The following is a 16,278-nucleotide window of genomic DNA, read 5'->3' on the forward strand; positions in this document are numbered from 1 at the left end:
CATACGAGAATGCCCAACAAAGACAAAAAACCGGTATGAAAATCGGAAGGTGTCTGTTTTGTCTTCTGAACAGGAGGCGGGAAACGAGAAGGCTTGAAGAGGAGTGAAGGGTGCCCTTCAAGTAAGTTATATATCCCTTCTTTGGACAGACACAGCACAAAAGAAGCTATACATTTCTATGTGGATATAGGAGTGGACATACGGGAGAAAAGGATATGGATCAAAGCAATGTTAGATTCAGGGGCGACTGGTTGTTTTATGGACCAGGCCACCGCCAGTAGTCTAGGTGTGGAACTGCAAGAGAAAGAAACCCCTGAAGCAGTGTTTGCGGTTGATGGTCGGAAGTTGAATTCCGGACCTATTAGGTTACAAACCAAGGATCTCTGTATGACCATGGGGGTAGAACATCAGGAGAGGTTGTTCTTCAACATTATACACGCACCGCAGTATGGGGTGATTCTTGGACTCCCATGGCTGAGAAAACACAATCCCGCAATAGATTGGGAAAATCAGGTTCTACATTTTTCTTCGGAGTTCTGTCAGAGGAATTGCTATCCGATGAATCTAAGTCCAGCTATAGGTTTGGCTAGCATCCATCATATAGCCACGGCAGTTGAACAGGATGTGGAACTCCCGGCTGTATATCAAGATTTGGCAGAGGTCTTTAGTGAAACAAAAGCGGAAACTCTACCACCCCACAGACCGTATGATTGCCAAATAGATTTGGTTCCAGGGGCTAAAATACCAGCAGGACGGGTGTATGCTCTGACGGAACCAGAGACTCTGCATCTCAGGTCATATTTGGATAAACTATTGGAGCTCGGATTCATCAGGGAATCTAAGTCCCCGGCCGCCTCTCCGTTATTTTTCATCCCGAAGGCCAACGGTGATCTTAGAGCCTGTGCAGACTACAGAGCATTGAACGCCATTACGGTGAAGAACAAATATCCACTTCCCTTTATTACTGTATTATTGGAGCAGGTTAAGGATGCAGTGATATTCACACGGCTAGACCTAAAGGGAGCTTATCACTTAGTCCGAATGAGGACCGGGGATGAGTGGAAGACAGCCATAAAGACACGTTTTGGACTATACGAATATTTAGTGATGCCCTTTGGGCTGTGTAACGCTCCTGCAGCCTTCCAATTCTTTTTGGATGACGTTCTGAAGGAGTACTTAGATCGCTTCGTCATCGTATATATAGACGACATCTTGATTTACTCCTCCACCACCAAACAACATACGGGTCATGTGAAGGCGGTATTACGCACTTTATTGGAACATCGACTATACTGCAAGCTCAGTAAGTGTGAGTTCAAAGCTACCTCAGTGGAATTCTTAGGGGTCATGCTCACTCCACAGGGCCAGGAGATGTCCGAAAGGAAGATATTGGCAGTCAAAGAGTGGCCTACACCCAAAACCGTAAGAGACATCCAGTGCTTCATTGGGTTTGCGAATTTCTATCGCAGGTTCATCGAGAACTTCTCTGCTATGGCCTGCCCCATGACGAGACTGTTAAAGAAGAAAGTGGCATTTGTCTGGACAGAGGAAGCCCAAAGAAGTTTCGATGAGCTGAAGAAAGCCTTTGTGTCGGCACCGGTACTGATGCATGCAGACCCTAGCAAGCCTTTTATAGTGGAAGCAGATGCTTCGGATGTAGCTGTAGGAGCGGTGTTATCGCAACGTCATGCTGACACGGGCCAGTTGCATCCAGTGGCATATTTATCTCGGACGCTAAATCAGGCTGAACGAAACTATGTCATAGCCGAGAAGGAACTGCTGGCGATAAGAACAGCCTTTTTGGAATGGAGGCATCATCTCATGGGTGCGAGACATGCGGTAACTGTTTATACGGACCATCGCAACTTACAGTACATGGCTGCAGCACGCCACTTGACGCCTAGACAGATGCGATGGATGATGCATTTCGCAGAATACGATTTCATCGTGACCTACAGGCCGGGAAAGGATAATCGAAAGGCAGATGCATTATCGCGACAATATACTAAAATGGACTCTGCAGACAGAAAGGAAGAAGCCATCATCAACCCGGAGAAGGTTATAGGGATCACCTGTACCCAGATGTTTCTACGCAGTGTTATGAGCAATGTACAGAGGGAGGAATGGAAGAAATGGTTACAAGCACATAAAGAGTGGACAATGGTGCAGGGTCTCCCCATGCGAAAGAAACAGTTACTATTACCTATCCAGGCCCTACGGAAGCAAGTGTTTCAGTGGTGTCACAATGCGCCTTGTGCAGGACATAACGGCAACAGCAAGACGCTCGAGCGGATACTAAGACAATTCTGGTGGCCAAACATCAAAAAAGATGTGACGAATTGGGTGGCGGAGTGTCCGGTTTGCAGCCAGATGAAAACGTTGCATACAAAACAGTCAGGTTTATTACAGCCGCTCTCCACGCCTGATGTTCCATGGGAATGCATCTCTATGGACTTTGTGGTAGGCATGCCAGTAGATCAGGGGTGTACCACCATCCTAGTGGTAGTGGATTATCTGACCAAAATGGCGCATTTTATTGCTTGCAAGAAAGTACCGTCTGCTAGTGTGTTGGCGCATCTGATCCTCCAAAACATAGTGAGGTTACATGGGTTGCCCAGAGTAATTGTATCAGACAGGAGCAGTCAGTTTACAGCCAAATTCTGGAAGACGTGGTGTAAGGCTTTAGGTATAACATCCAGTACATCCACAAGTTTCCATCCTCAAACCGATGGGCAGACAGAAAGGGCAAATCAAACCTTGAAGCAATATTTGAGATGCTATGTGGATGTCACTAGTGAGGATTGGGTGGGACGGTTATGGTTGGCTGAAATAGCTTATAACAGCGCTGTTCATGGGTCCACAAAACATGCCCCTTTCTACTGCACATATGGCTTTCATCCTAATTTCACTCAGTTTCATCACCCAGCTTCCGCGTCCCCTGTCCCCGAGGTTCAGGAAAGGGTGCAGAATCTCCAGGAGATCTGGCTGAAGGTTAAGGGGCACCTAGCACAAGCAAAGGCAAAATACAAAACCTATGTAGACAAGCACAGGCAGATCGGTCCAGTGTACAAAAAAGGTGACTATGTATGGTTATCCACAAAGAACATAAGGTTCAGGAGGTACAGTATATTCAATCCTAAATACATAGGTCCTTACAAGGTACTTAAACTGGTGAATCCTGTGGTGGTGAAATTGGCTTTGCCTTCATCCTTGCGCATACATCCAGCATTTCATGTATCACTAGTCAAACCCGCGAGGGTGGGTAAAAAGATCAGGCCTTCTCCTGTTGAGGTCAATGGTGAGGAGGAGCATGAAGTGAGGGGTATTGTGGATTCCAAAATCTATCGCACCAGATTGTGGTATTTAGTGGCTTGGAAGGGGTACGGAAATGAAGAGAATTCATGGGAGCCTGCATCAGGGGTTCATGCTCCCAAGTATGTTCGTCTGTTCCACAAACGTTTCCCCCACAAGCCATGTCTCTGTCAGTGTTCTTCTGGGGAGGGATGTACTGTTGCGACCCACGGAGGTGGGACACTATGAACACTGCCCAGAGCCATGTTTCCGGAAAAGACTACACTTCCCATGATTCCCGGGGGAGAGCGACGCGTCTGGCTATGACGTAGTTCCAGGAAGTCTCAAGACGGAATGGATCCTGCATCGCCTCGCCGTTTATTCTGTGTCCGGATTGCTGTTACGGTAGGATACCTCGTCCAGGATTGTGGCTGCGTATCCTTTTCTGTTCCCACTGCTTAATTCCTTCGAGTTTCTTGCTGGTGTTCTTTTGTAGCGGGTTCCGCTCAGGGGAAGTTCCTCTTGGCGGGTAGCGGAGCCTTTCCAGTGGCTTCGTGATCGGAGACCCGTTGTTCTTGTTTTCAGAAGTTGCTTTGACTTTGTAAGGCTCCTGGTTGTGCTCATTGTTACTAAGAGGTTACAGGCTGCAGCCTTACGCTTTGACAATTGGTTGTGTTAACACGGGCAGCGGTTCTGCTAGTGTTATTATTTGTGATCACCATCGGCAGAGACAGTGTATCTGTTGGGAGTGATTGAAAGAACCTTTATTTGTACGAACTGCAAGACTGCATTTCTTTGTGGGACAATTACATATAAATGTATGCTCGCTGGTTCAGGACCTAATCAGCGGGGTATAACTACTGTAAGGCTTTGGGTGACGTAACCCAGAAGTCTTTTCTTTTGATGTTCTAAGGAAGCAAAAACCTGTTATTTGCTGTTTACTTATCTATTCACAACAGGGGTATAATGAGCTTCGCCTGGCTGGCTGTTTTCCATTCTGCCCTCTGTTGAAGCCCCTACTTTTAGCACCACTGGTATGTGCAATTTACCCTAGGGAGATATTACTGTAGTACAGTGCAATTGTTTAATAAGCATTGTCTTGTATTTCTAGGATTGTGCTGTTGTTTTCTACATTCTGATGGCCAGGCAAAGCCAACCCTATCCTACTCTCCAGGTAACTAGAGTTCAATCATAGGACAGTACAGATTAGAGAAGTTCTAGAAGTTAGGTTATATAGGTTGCAAGACAGGTTGTGATTGTTTGCATCTTGTTCTCATTTCAGCTTCTCCGCCCTCCCGTTCCTGCCCTGCAGTTCCTGTTATCCCTCGCTTGATCCCCACTGTGAGTCTGTTATTGTCAGACCCAGAGGTTATCGAGAGGTGGAACCCTTTTTGGCATCGTACCATCCTGAGGACATTGGGACCTGACACAAAGATCATTACCAAATGGCTACCCTACCCATTTATGTGTATACTTGAGGATGCATATATTGCCATCTTCAAATTGTGTTTATTAAAATGATTTTAAGATGGTGTTTATGAATGTGCATGTGTGCGAATGCAAGGAAAGCCATCTTTGAATTATTTGTATTATATTTTGACAAAAACCTTTCCAAGATGGCCACCAGTGTGTTTGCATGCACAGCCTTGCTGACTTTCCACTTCGCTTCAATTTTCATTTTCTTACAAGCTCTTAAAATTGTGTCCAAATGTTTCTCTCTCTTGGATTTATAAACTAATGATAGAAATACTTTACACTGTTACATTGCTACCTTCTATGATGCATCCTGACTGCTAAGGTGCTGCTTTGTTAACCAACATTCCTAAAAGTCTGTCATTTAATAATTTCTTAAACTATTTTACCAAGCTGCACTCCATCTCAAGGTTGCACAGCTCAGGCTGTATTACCTAAAGTACCAGGGGGGCGCAAATGGCATGTGCACTAACTTTCCACCACCCGGCCCTCTGTGGTATTACTTAAGGGACTGCAGATAAATGTGCAGCTCCCTTCTGTACTACAAATAGCACTGGAGCACATATAGCACCAACTAAATGGGTGTCCCCTCATTTGCATAGGGGTTTGGACCAATGCTAATGACAGAAACACGTTGCCTGTGCGCCCACACCATATTATGGAGGCGTGCCTAGTACCAAAAAAATTGTCAGGAGGTGTACTGGCAATGCGTCACAAAGAAGTGGAGGACAGTCTGTGTTCCTTCTGATAGGGGGAAAATGAGGTCCCTTGTACCCCTCAAACATCCCTCTCAAGGTGATACAGTCACTTACAGCAGATGGGCATCTCTGTCCCAATGCTGCCTGCACTTTGAAAGGCAGAGTGTTTGCTTCAGAGAGCCGCTCTTATTTACACTAATGTGCTGCCCCTTGAGAGTGGCACATTATCTGTAATAGGACACAATGTCCCTGTTTGAACCCGGCACACCTAGTTAAAGGTGTGCTGGGGCTCAAACGCGCACAGTGCGCCGTTTACATAACGAGGCCCTGGTGTATTTGTGTTTTGTGTGGGACGTTATCATGAGCCTTATTGAGACCTAACCAGGAGTATTTTGCTGTGTAGCCTACCTTTATTATCCTCATCACTCAGTCAAACAAATTCAAATAGCAGTGCCGGTCATGACTGCCTCCATTCAGAGCACAGGCTTTCAAGAGCTCTGTAACTCTTCAGTTTCAAATTCTTTGCTTCGTCTTGCAATACAATGTGACTGTTTTTTGCTTTTTTGATTGTGACTCCATGTGCTTGTTTCAGTTGTATTAATACATTTCTTGAACAGTACAGTTAAAAGATCACCGCCACGGGCACTGATCTCAAGCCCTAATGGCCATGGAAATAAAGTGCACAATCAGGACAAGAGAGAAAACATTTACAAGATGCAGTGCACTGATACATGCACTAAGCTCGCAGATAGGAAAATACATGTGCTATGCTGTAATGAGCATTGAGTTACGCGAAACAGCAGAAATAATGGAAGTGATTCAATTGCTGCAGCGATAGTGGACAATTAAAGCACAAAGGTAATGTCCACACAATAGCATTTAAAGTGTGTAGGGTCAGGTGTCTTTCAAATTACAACATATGCAACACTCATGCGATAGAAGTGAAACAGCATTTCACTAACTCGGGTTTCCTGAGCGGTAGCGAGTCACAACAGGAAACCCTCCAGATGCCAAGAGCAAACTTTATATATCGCTATTAAAACCACACAACTGTCAATCAATAACAAGGTTCGGTGCCAAAATTCTATAACCATAACCAGTGAGTGGTTTACATCACTTGGGACTCTGCTACAGCAATCATTGCAGCGCACTGAAACACAGCTCGTAACTGTAGTTCACTGTCGCAAAAAAAAAGAAAATGCTTTCTTTTTAAGTGATTAGATGACAAGTTTCCAGTTAAAAATTGATTCTCACAGATCACTGTCGGATTGCACACCTAGCCCAGCGTCCTTTCACTTTCAAAAACACAGGCCCATAAATAAGCATTGGCAAAGCCAACAGCTCACGCCTACCGAAAGCTATTGGCTTTCCCAATGTGTTTAAGCTATGGTGAACACCAGCATGGCTAAAATGTAGTTGCGTAGAGTCGAGAACAGTGGAGTGGCGTAGGGTGGATTTGGGTGTCGTAGAGCAGAGTAGAGGGAAGTGGAGCGTTGTAGAGTGCCGCAGAGTGTCATAGAGAGGAGTGTCGTAACCTACAGTGGTGTAGAGTGGCGTAGAATGTCACAGACTGGAGTGTAGTACAGTGTTGCAGAGTGGAGTGGTGATGAGGGGAGCAGTATCAGAGGGGAGTGGCATAGAGTAGAGTGGAGTGGCATACGTTGAAGTAGAGTGGCAGGAAGTATTGAAGAGTGAGAGTCAGAGTGTAGTAGTGTATAGTTGAGTGGCATAGAGTAGGATAGAGTGGGGTAGAGTCGAGTGGAGTTCAGTGGGGTGCAGTGGCATAGAGTGGATTAGAGTGCAGTGTCATAGAATGGAGTGGGGTAAAGTGGAGTAGAGTGGAGTAGAGTGGACTAGAGTGACAGAGTGGAGTGGCATTGAGTGGAGTTGCGTGGAGTGGGATAGAGTGGTGTGGTGGATCATAGAGTGTTGTGGTGGGTTGTAGAGTGGCATGGAGTGGAGGGGCGCGGAGTAAAGTAGAGTAGTGTGGAGGGGCATGTATTGAGGTGGCATAGAGTGACGTTGCGTTGAGTGGAGTAGCATAGATTATCGTAGAGTGGAGGGGTGTAGAGTGGCACAGAGTGTTTCAGAGTGGTGTACAGTGGCACAGAGAGGAGTAGAGTGTCATAGAGTGGAGTGGAGTAGAGTGTTGTATAGAGGAGTGGTGTAGAGTGGAGTAGGCATGGTGTGGATGCACACAGCAATAACAGACAACACCTTTTCAATTCAAATGTCCATTACATTTATAGACATATAGTTTTACTGGTAAAACTATACAGTGCACACATGATAATGTTATAATGTGTGCATATCAGCATCACCAAGTGTATTGATTTGTTTTGATTGTATTAAAATTTTTGTTTCCATCACACTTCAGAGTTACTTAAAAATGTGTTTCATGTGTGCTTTCCTAATTCTGATATATTCTGAAATGTGTGTACAGTTCCTTTACTGGCATTTACATTTTGTTGTGTGCTAGTGCTAGAAAAGAAATAACATCCTAAACCCTTTCCTATCACATCCCCAGCACGATTGTCACATAAATACTCACATTTTGCAGTCAAAGAAAAAAGTAGATACCAAGCCCCCTGTAAGACAGAGCCTAACATTTGACGCTTACCTTTTCACAGCAAAAGTGACAAGATAAAAACAAAATGTAAAGGCCTGTTTATTGCTCATTTACTTTTTAACTTCAGCATCGCTACTTTGGGGGTGCTTTAGCACACCACTCTTTTCTACTTTCAGCTCCTATGGCATAGGTCAGAAGTTGAGGAAGGGATTAAGTTATGCTATCAGTAAAGAGCACTTACCAAAATAAACAAACTTGTAGACTGAACATTGTTGCTCACAGGAATGCAAGATTGATGCATTGACTTTAAAGATAAGTAGAATCAGCAAAGCAGAAAGATAGGAGGCAGGGAAGCTTTTTAAAGAAATACAGAACGTTTACTGTTGTGAACTAGCATACAGTAGACAACTGAAAACTAGTCTACTGGAGTGCCTCACAAAAAAGAAAACAGAGTTCTCTGAAAGCGAGCACTCGTGAAAGAATCCAAGCAGCCAGTCAGAGAGATGGTGAACAGGCTATGCTCAGCGGGAGGGAAAAGACATGCTGGACAGCCTAAAACAAATAACACCAGCAAATAAATAGCAAGCAAATCTGATTTCCAAAACACCAAGCCAACGGTAAGCAACAGATGGAACGCATTTCTAGGGAAGCTTTCAGCATTTCCCCAGTATCTCTTTGTTACCAGACAGCTGCACTGTCTGCTAAGCTTTGACCTATAAATCCACTGTTAGAGCATGGACAAGATCCCTACATCTACAGCATGCCTGCACACTTTGCTTCAGTTCCCACTGCAGAGATGTGTGTTAACATTGCGTAAACAACCTTTTCCCAAAGAAAAAGACTACGCCACCAGGTAATACTATAATCCAAAAGAAAATACCATTTGATCTTCTAATAAGAAAAACATCTTCCTGGAAAACGAATATTATTTTCTACAGTAAAAGTAGCTTGCACTTACTGTCACACCAAAGAAGTTGGTTTCGTTCATTGCATCCAAAAATATTTTCCCCAGCTTATGGTCTGTGTAGTTGAAATCCTGGATCCTTTGATGCCTGCTACCAGCTCGGAGGTTCTCCATTGCCCGCTGCAAGGTCTTGGCGATAACCCATATGCCGTCATACGCGTAACCATGGAATTTACTAGACTCCACATCGGACCGCTTTTCGTTGTATTCCTTTTCATACTGCTGAGGAGTCTGAAGGGAAGTAAACAAAGAGAATTAGGGTTGATAACATCATCAGTGTCTCAGAAAGGTAAGCAGTTGTTTATAGTGCTTGATCAAGTAACTTTTTAACAAAAAGTGTTTATTATCAATATCCAAACCATACATACAGGCACAAAGCCCCAACATTTCTAAAGAACATTGGCAAGGACAATAGATCTGGTTTATAACCGAACATTCTTCTTCACTGATTATGTCTGTGTTGAGTGGATGAGTGAGGTGATGAAAGGAGGGATGTTTGAGATGATTCAAGTATCACTCTCGGAGATTTACGTGGAGAATCGTCAATCGACACCATAGTTATTTGAAACACAAAAAAGCATTTCCTATGGAAACACTGACCTAACTGTAACTACCCAGTTTTTCAGTACACATATATTGAAAATACACAATTAAAGTCCAGGTATTGTCACAAAACAAAACCTGAAATCAATCAAAATTTGTCGGTTATGTTCAGGCCCGGACTGTCCTTTTTTTCGCTGGACAGGTCCCCTTGAGCCTTTAGAGGGCAGTCTTTAGAGCAGGGGGCTGTTCCTGAGGCCTATGTAATGTTCTTTAGCTTCCCCAGGTAATTATAGAAGACATGGGGAGGAGACTTCAGAAGAGAGAGAGAGGAAAGAGAGAGAAGACAGAGAGAAAGACAGAAGAGACAGCAAGGGTGAAGGGACCAGGTCTGGAGTGATTTTTTTTTCCTGGGCTTCTTTTGGTTCCCAGCCCGGCCCTGGTTATAAATAGATAAACTAACCATAACGTTCGCCCCAATCTTGAAATGCTCATGACTTTATCCATGACATGTTCAAAAACATAATTAATGACATCAATAATATCATCCCAAATGACATCATTAAATCTTTGGTGGAATTACTAATGACAGCATCTAGAGGTACTGATACTCTTCATTTGGCCATACACAGCATGGAGCCACAAAAGGCCCTGTTCACAAACCTGTGTAAGTGCCCAACACACACAATACAGAGCATTCGGCTGCATGCATTAGAGCTTTAGGCAGGACCTGAGGCCAACCATCCAAGTACGATAGATCCTTGCTGCCCGTGGCTGTCAGCTGTTTGCAATGGGGTCTGACTTCAGGGCCTGACCTACAGCCAGGTCCTAACAACAACCCTCAACTGGAGGGGAACACCTATTGCACACAACCTTTAGTGAAGTTGGTACCTAGTGACCAACTTACACTGCACATGGCCAACCCCTATTGGTACAGTATCAGGCCCTTTTTACCCTACTTTATTTTGTTATACTTAACAGTCTAATGTAAACAGCAAGGCCCTGTGTCCAGCGCCAGCAGGGGGCCAACCCCCACATTGCAACTCCTTTGGCTGTGGTCATATGGGTTTCGCTTTAGAGCTTGGCCTTTGGGCAGGCTTTGTACCCAGCCCCCTGTGGGAGACTACGCGCCACTGTGAACACCCTTCAGCAGTGGGTATTCGACGTAGGGCTTGGCCTCCCAACTTTCATGGATGGCCAATCCCCGCATCACGCAGAGTCTGGAAATGTGCAGCAGGGGTTGGCCACATTGGCTAGCCTGTTTCCATGCCTTGTGCCCACCTTCAGGAATCAAATAACGCCTGTTGGCATATGAAAGAATGAATGAATGAATTAAATAATTTATTGAGCACAACATTCACTCTGAGAAGCATCTTGGCGCTAAATCGGGGGGGTTCATGGTATGAAGGTAAAGACACAGTCGGGAAATGATCAGATGAGTGATGACACTAGATGGTCTGAGGCAGCAAAGATCCAGGTTTTCAAAAGTTTCTTGAAGATGCGATCTGGGTGGGCAAACTATTCCAAGCTTTTGTTCCCAGGACTGCCATTGACTCTCTCTCTCTGGACATCAGGTGAAAGCAGGGAGGTGCTAGAAAATTTTCAGGGGTTGATCTCAGAAGCCGTTTGGTGACATAGGGTTTATTCTCGTTCTGAGGTATTTAGGTCCTGTTGACCTGAAAGTTCTAAAGGTGTTTACTTGGATCTTGAAGAGAATCCTTTTGTGTATGGGAGGCCAATGGATGGTTTTAAGTGCTGCTGGAGCTGAGAACCCCCTTGGCAGTTTTAAGACCAGTGGGCTGCTGCATTTTGGACTATCTGTAGTTATTTCAGAATTGCCTTCTTGGCTCCTGCGTAGAGGCTGCTACAGCAATCCAGGCGAGACAGGATTAAGGTCACTGCGACTGTTTTTCTAGCTGTAACAGGAAGTAGATTGAATACATTGTTGATGGTTTTATCATGGAGAAGTAAGTGCTGGCCACCATGAGAGCCTGCTGGTGGAAGGACAATGAAGCATCAAATTCCCAAGTTCCTAACAGTAGTCAATGTGTTAGGGGGAGTTGTTGTGTCAGTCGGCCACCACTGTTTGGGCATGAAGATGTTAGATTTCCCCAGCAGCATGATCCGCTTTTTGGCTATTGCATTTGAGGTGGTTAGATTTCATTCAGTCAATTACCGCGGATAGGCAGCGCTGAATATTTTCCTCTGCCGCTGTGGAATCTTTGTCTAGAGTTAGGATTAGCTGAGTGTCATCAGCATACGAGATAGACTCGATGTCAAAGAATGCAATCAAGTTGAACAGAGGTACTATATATATATTGAAGAGTGTTGGGCTCAGGGCGGAGCCCTGAGGAGCACCAGAGAGCAACTGTTTCTCTGTCTATTGGTAGTTGCCTCGGGTTACTATTTGTCTCCTGTTTTTCCAGAAATTATATGAACCAGGCCAAGGCCTTGTGTGAGATGCAACTTTTAGCTAACAGGTCTCCCAAAATGTCGTCAGAGATGCGCAGTAGAGGTGGTCCATCGGGCCTTGCTCAATGACGTGCAGGCAGTCGACTCCCACAGCCAACAGCTTTTGATTGTGAGCAACTATGGGTTGGCCAAACCCTATTGCATAAGCCCTTTTGCAGTGCGTGATGGGAGTTGGCCACAGGGACCCTATCTAGCCCGACCCTACATCCAACTCAACCTGCATGACCAACCCTCACAGTGCATATGGCTTGAGGCCATTTTTTTCAGGATTTGATGATTCTGTCATAGGATGTGTGGGTCCATAGACCTATGTAGGGCATTTTGTGGGGTCTGCTGTCCTTGGATATGCAGACCATGCCAAAATCCCTGAATGGGTCATTGAAGCTCACCATAGGCTTGCAGTTTCTTGCGCTTGAAACTTGCCTTGGGTTTGCAGCCCCCCAACAGGATTTATGGATCTTGGGAGCCACTCCAGTTCTAGCACTGGGATCCTAGAATCCTGAGGCAAAATCAACATTTTTTCACTCTGGGGATAACAGTGTACTCACCCTGACCCCTTAAGTGCTGTCCTGCAACATTGTCTTAGGGATGTGCACAGCCAATCAGATAATCCTAGTTTTGTGATTTTCTGAGAGGACAAATAACTAACAGAGCTTCATATAGACGAAAGCTATACTTTGACAAGATAAATAGAATAGAAAAAGGCATGAAAACCTTAGAGTCAAAAACATCCTCACCCTCAAGTACAGCTGAAGAACAAGAACAAATGGCTGAGTTGAAAGCAGAATTAGAACAAATACTGCAGGAGAGAATAAATAGAAGGTGGGAAGCGAGTAAATCTTCCCAATTTGAGTTTGGAGAAAGTGCTGGAAAAATTCTGGCTTGGAAAATCAAATCTGATAAAGCCCTAAACTACATCAGGGAAATTAAGATAGAAGGTGAGTCTGAGACAAGAACTACCAGTCCTGAGATAGAAAGAGCATTTCTTGAATTTTTTCAGCTCATCTACAAAGAGGATCTCCCCAATGATTCAAACGCAAGAGATAGTTGGTTGGAAGCCATTACATTACCAAATTTCTCGACGACCCAGAGCAAATCACTAGAATCAGTCATCACACAAGAGGAGGTGAAAAAAGCTATCAGTCAAATCAAGAAAGGCAAAGCGGCAGGCCCGGATGGGTTGCCGGGAGAGATCTACAAAACACTTGAGAACGCCATTATACCAATATTAATTGAACTCTTTAATGGCATTCTATTGGAAGAACAGCCTATGCCTAAATCTTGGGGCGAAGCCACAATTGTTCTCATTCCCAAACCAGGGAAATCCCCATTCGAGTGTGGGTCATACAGACCAATATCGTTACTTAACAATGACTATAACATTTTTACAACTATAATCGCCACAAGACTGGCTAGCGTTATTGGTACTGTAATCCATCAAGATCAGAAAGGATTTATTAAGGGGCGACAATTAGCTGAGCTAACCCGTGAGCTAATAGGGGCTATAGATATTGCCACCGCTTTTTCTCTCCCTCTGGCTACCCTGACTCTAGACGCAACTAAGGCGTTTGACAGAGTTAACTGGCTCTATCTAAATGATGTCCTAAAAAAATTTAACTGTGGCGAAGTGTTCTGCAGAATGATTAAACAGCTATATAACTCTCCGTCAGCTAGGTTGCTGGTTAATGGGTCCCTGACTGAAGCATTTAATATTACAAGAGGTACAAGGCAGGGCTGCCCGCTTTCCCCTCTCCTATTCGACTTATACATCGAGCCTTTTGCCCAGGTGTTAAGGGAAGAGGCGGACATTTCACCCTTCTGTTTCGGAGACTGGGAAAGACGGGTAGCATTGTATGCAGACGACATACTAGTGTTTACAGCTGATCCAGTCAAGGCATACCCAGTGGTTATACAACGTGCTGTAGAATTTGGCCAAGTCTCAGGGTACGACATAAATTCGAGCAAAAGTGAGATCATGGCATGGAACCTACCCAATTTAGATCTCGGGATTAATATCTCATCCTCAATGCGATATTTGGGAATCAAAATAACTCAAGATGTCGGCACCCTTGCTCAAACTAATTTGGAAAGAATACACAGTGAAAGCAAAAGACTTATGAAATCTTGGACACACCTGCCTCTCTCTATAACAGGAAGGGTTAACTTAGTCAAAATGTGTATTCTCCCAAAATTCACCTTTATTTTTAACACTATCCCAATAACTATGAACACCAAAATGTTGGAAAAATGTCAAAGAGAAATCAACTCATTTATATGGAACTACAAGACTACAAGAATATCATGGAAGAAGCTCAGAAGAAGAAGAGAAAAAGGGGGCCTTGCACTACCGGACCTAATGTTCTATTCATGGGCCTTTCAGATGTCCTATTCTAGAATGCTTCTTAAAATGCCATCTAATCTACCTAGTACATCCATGTATGGAGCCATGCTAAAGGAGACAAATCTTGCAGCAGATGGCTTTATGTTTAAATTTGGTAGTCAAACATTCTTCAAAAATATAAAACTGAAAACATTACATTCATGGGCCAAAAATTGGTTTAACATCAGGAAAAAACTGAGACTATCTTACTATTCAAACTACGCACCAATTTGGGACTCTCCCGGGTTACCACTATGCTTGAAAGATAACTTGTCCAATATAATTGAACAAGCAGGCATCTGTAAATGGGGCCACCTATTTAAAGATAAAAAACTTATAACTTGGGATGAGTTATATGAGCAAGTTGGCCCAGGGCTTTCTAGATTCAAATATATTCAAATGGATAGTTGGGCAAGATCTGAAATCTGTAAAGACAGTAACATTGGAAAAATAAGTGAAATGGAACAACAATTAGTAGAACGTCCAACTGGAGGAAAAGAAGTAGCTAGATGGTACTGGCTTCTGTTGGAAGAAAGCGAAGGGGAGTTTAAACTCCCGGATGAGTTATGGGGGACCGAAATTGGGATTCCATGCGAGGAGAGGTGGATAAACTCTTTTGAGATTTTACGCAGCATCGTAAAGCCCTCTTGGCTTGTACGAAATCACATTTTCTCTGTACATAGGGCATATTTAACACCGCGGAAATTGTCTAAATATCAAACAGACAAAAAATGTAATAAATGCAACTTAGCAGACGCATGTGACATACATATGTTTCTAGAATGCCCTAATATAACCAAATTCTGGGAAGACGTGAAAAACACTTTAAATTCCATACTAAACACTTCCTTGTCAATAACTCTCCCACTTGTCATCTTTGGAACAGAAGACAATATCACAGGCAAGGAAAAATCATTTCTTTTCTATGCAATTTTGATGGCGAGAAGACAGATTTGCATCCAATGGGTAGAGAAGACACCTCCTCTACACTGTTCATGGCTTACTTCATTATATGAGATATCCAAAAGAGACCTAATGAGATCTGTAAATAAGAGAAAGCTAGCATTTTGGGATCTCCTGACCAACTGGAGATGATCCGGGGTTTTTTTTTTTTTTTTTTTTTTTTTTTTTTTCTCCCGGGTCCGATGATTATGCCATCTTTACTCTTTTGGACCAAGGGCTAGGACAGTTTCGAACAAGGTCCGGCAGGTTGAAACATACCTAGATGGAGTCAAAAGAATGCTCCCCTAACTGGCTTTTTCTTTCTCGACACATATCTCCCGCCACTAACACATATCACGCCAGTAAGGCCGTGCAAGGTGGTTGGTATCTTCCGTCAGAGGGGAAGGCAGATGAGGACAAAAAAAAAAGAAATTTTTTAAAAAATTAAAAAAATTAAAAAAAAAAAAAAAAAAAAAAAAAATCCTAGTTTTGTGACTCTGTGGATCTGTAAACCCAAAGTGACCAACTGGAGAAAAAACTCACTTCTACATACAGACATCCATTAAAATGCTTTTGCATAAAACAGTGGATTAACACTTAAGATATGTATCAAATGTAACCTCTTCAAGCCCAGCCTGCGAAAAAATTTAAATTCTTAAGTATTGAAAACTATTGAACGGATTAACACCAAACCAAGAAGTGAGTAAAGCTCTACTTTAATTCTTGATTTGATGTAATTTTGTTTAGGTTTTTTTATTGAGTACCAAATAATCCTATGGGAGTTAAATTGGAAGGTGTCATTTTTTTGGGATGGCCTGTTTTTTGCTCCCCATTTGATGGGTCTGCACAAAGCTATTTTTTTCAAAATTCTGCAGAATCATCGTAGATAAATATATTTAAAACCACAAATTCAAGTGACAAATTATGATCAAATTTCATTCAGATAGTC

General features: G+C 43.5%; 1 protein-coding gene across 1 annotated transcript in view; it reads right to left on the reverse strand.

Moving 5' to 3' along the window:
• Window positions 1–16,278, reverse strand: part of GABBR2 (gamma-aminobutyric acid type B receptor subunit 2) — a 1,712,046-nt gene that overhangs the window by 823,134 nt on the left and 872,634 nt on the right. Inside the window, exon 7 of the mRNA XM_086967412.1 lies at window positions 8,990–9,226. Coding sequence (XP_086823538.1) covers window positions 8,990–9,226 — 237 coding nt within the window. The remainder of the gene's footprint in view (window positions 1–8,989; window positions 9,227–16,278) is intronic.

The sequence above is a fragment of the Lissotriton vulgaris genome, chromosome 4_1, assembly GCF_964263255.1.
Source record: "Lissotriton vulgaris chromosome 4_1, aLisVul1.2, whole genome shotgun sequence".
Taxonomy (NCBI): domain Eukaryota; kingdom Metazoa; phylum Chordata; class Amphibia; order Caudata; family Salamandridae; genus Lissotriton; species Lissotriton vulgaris.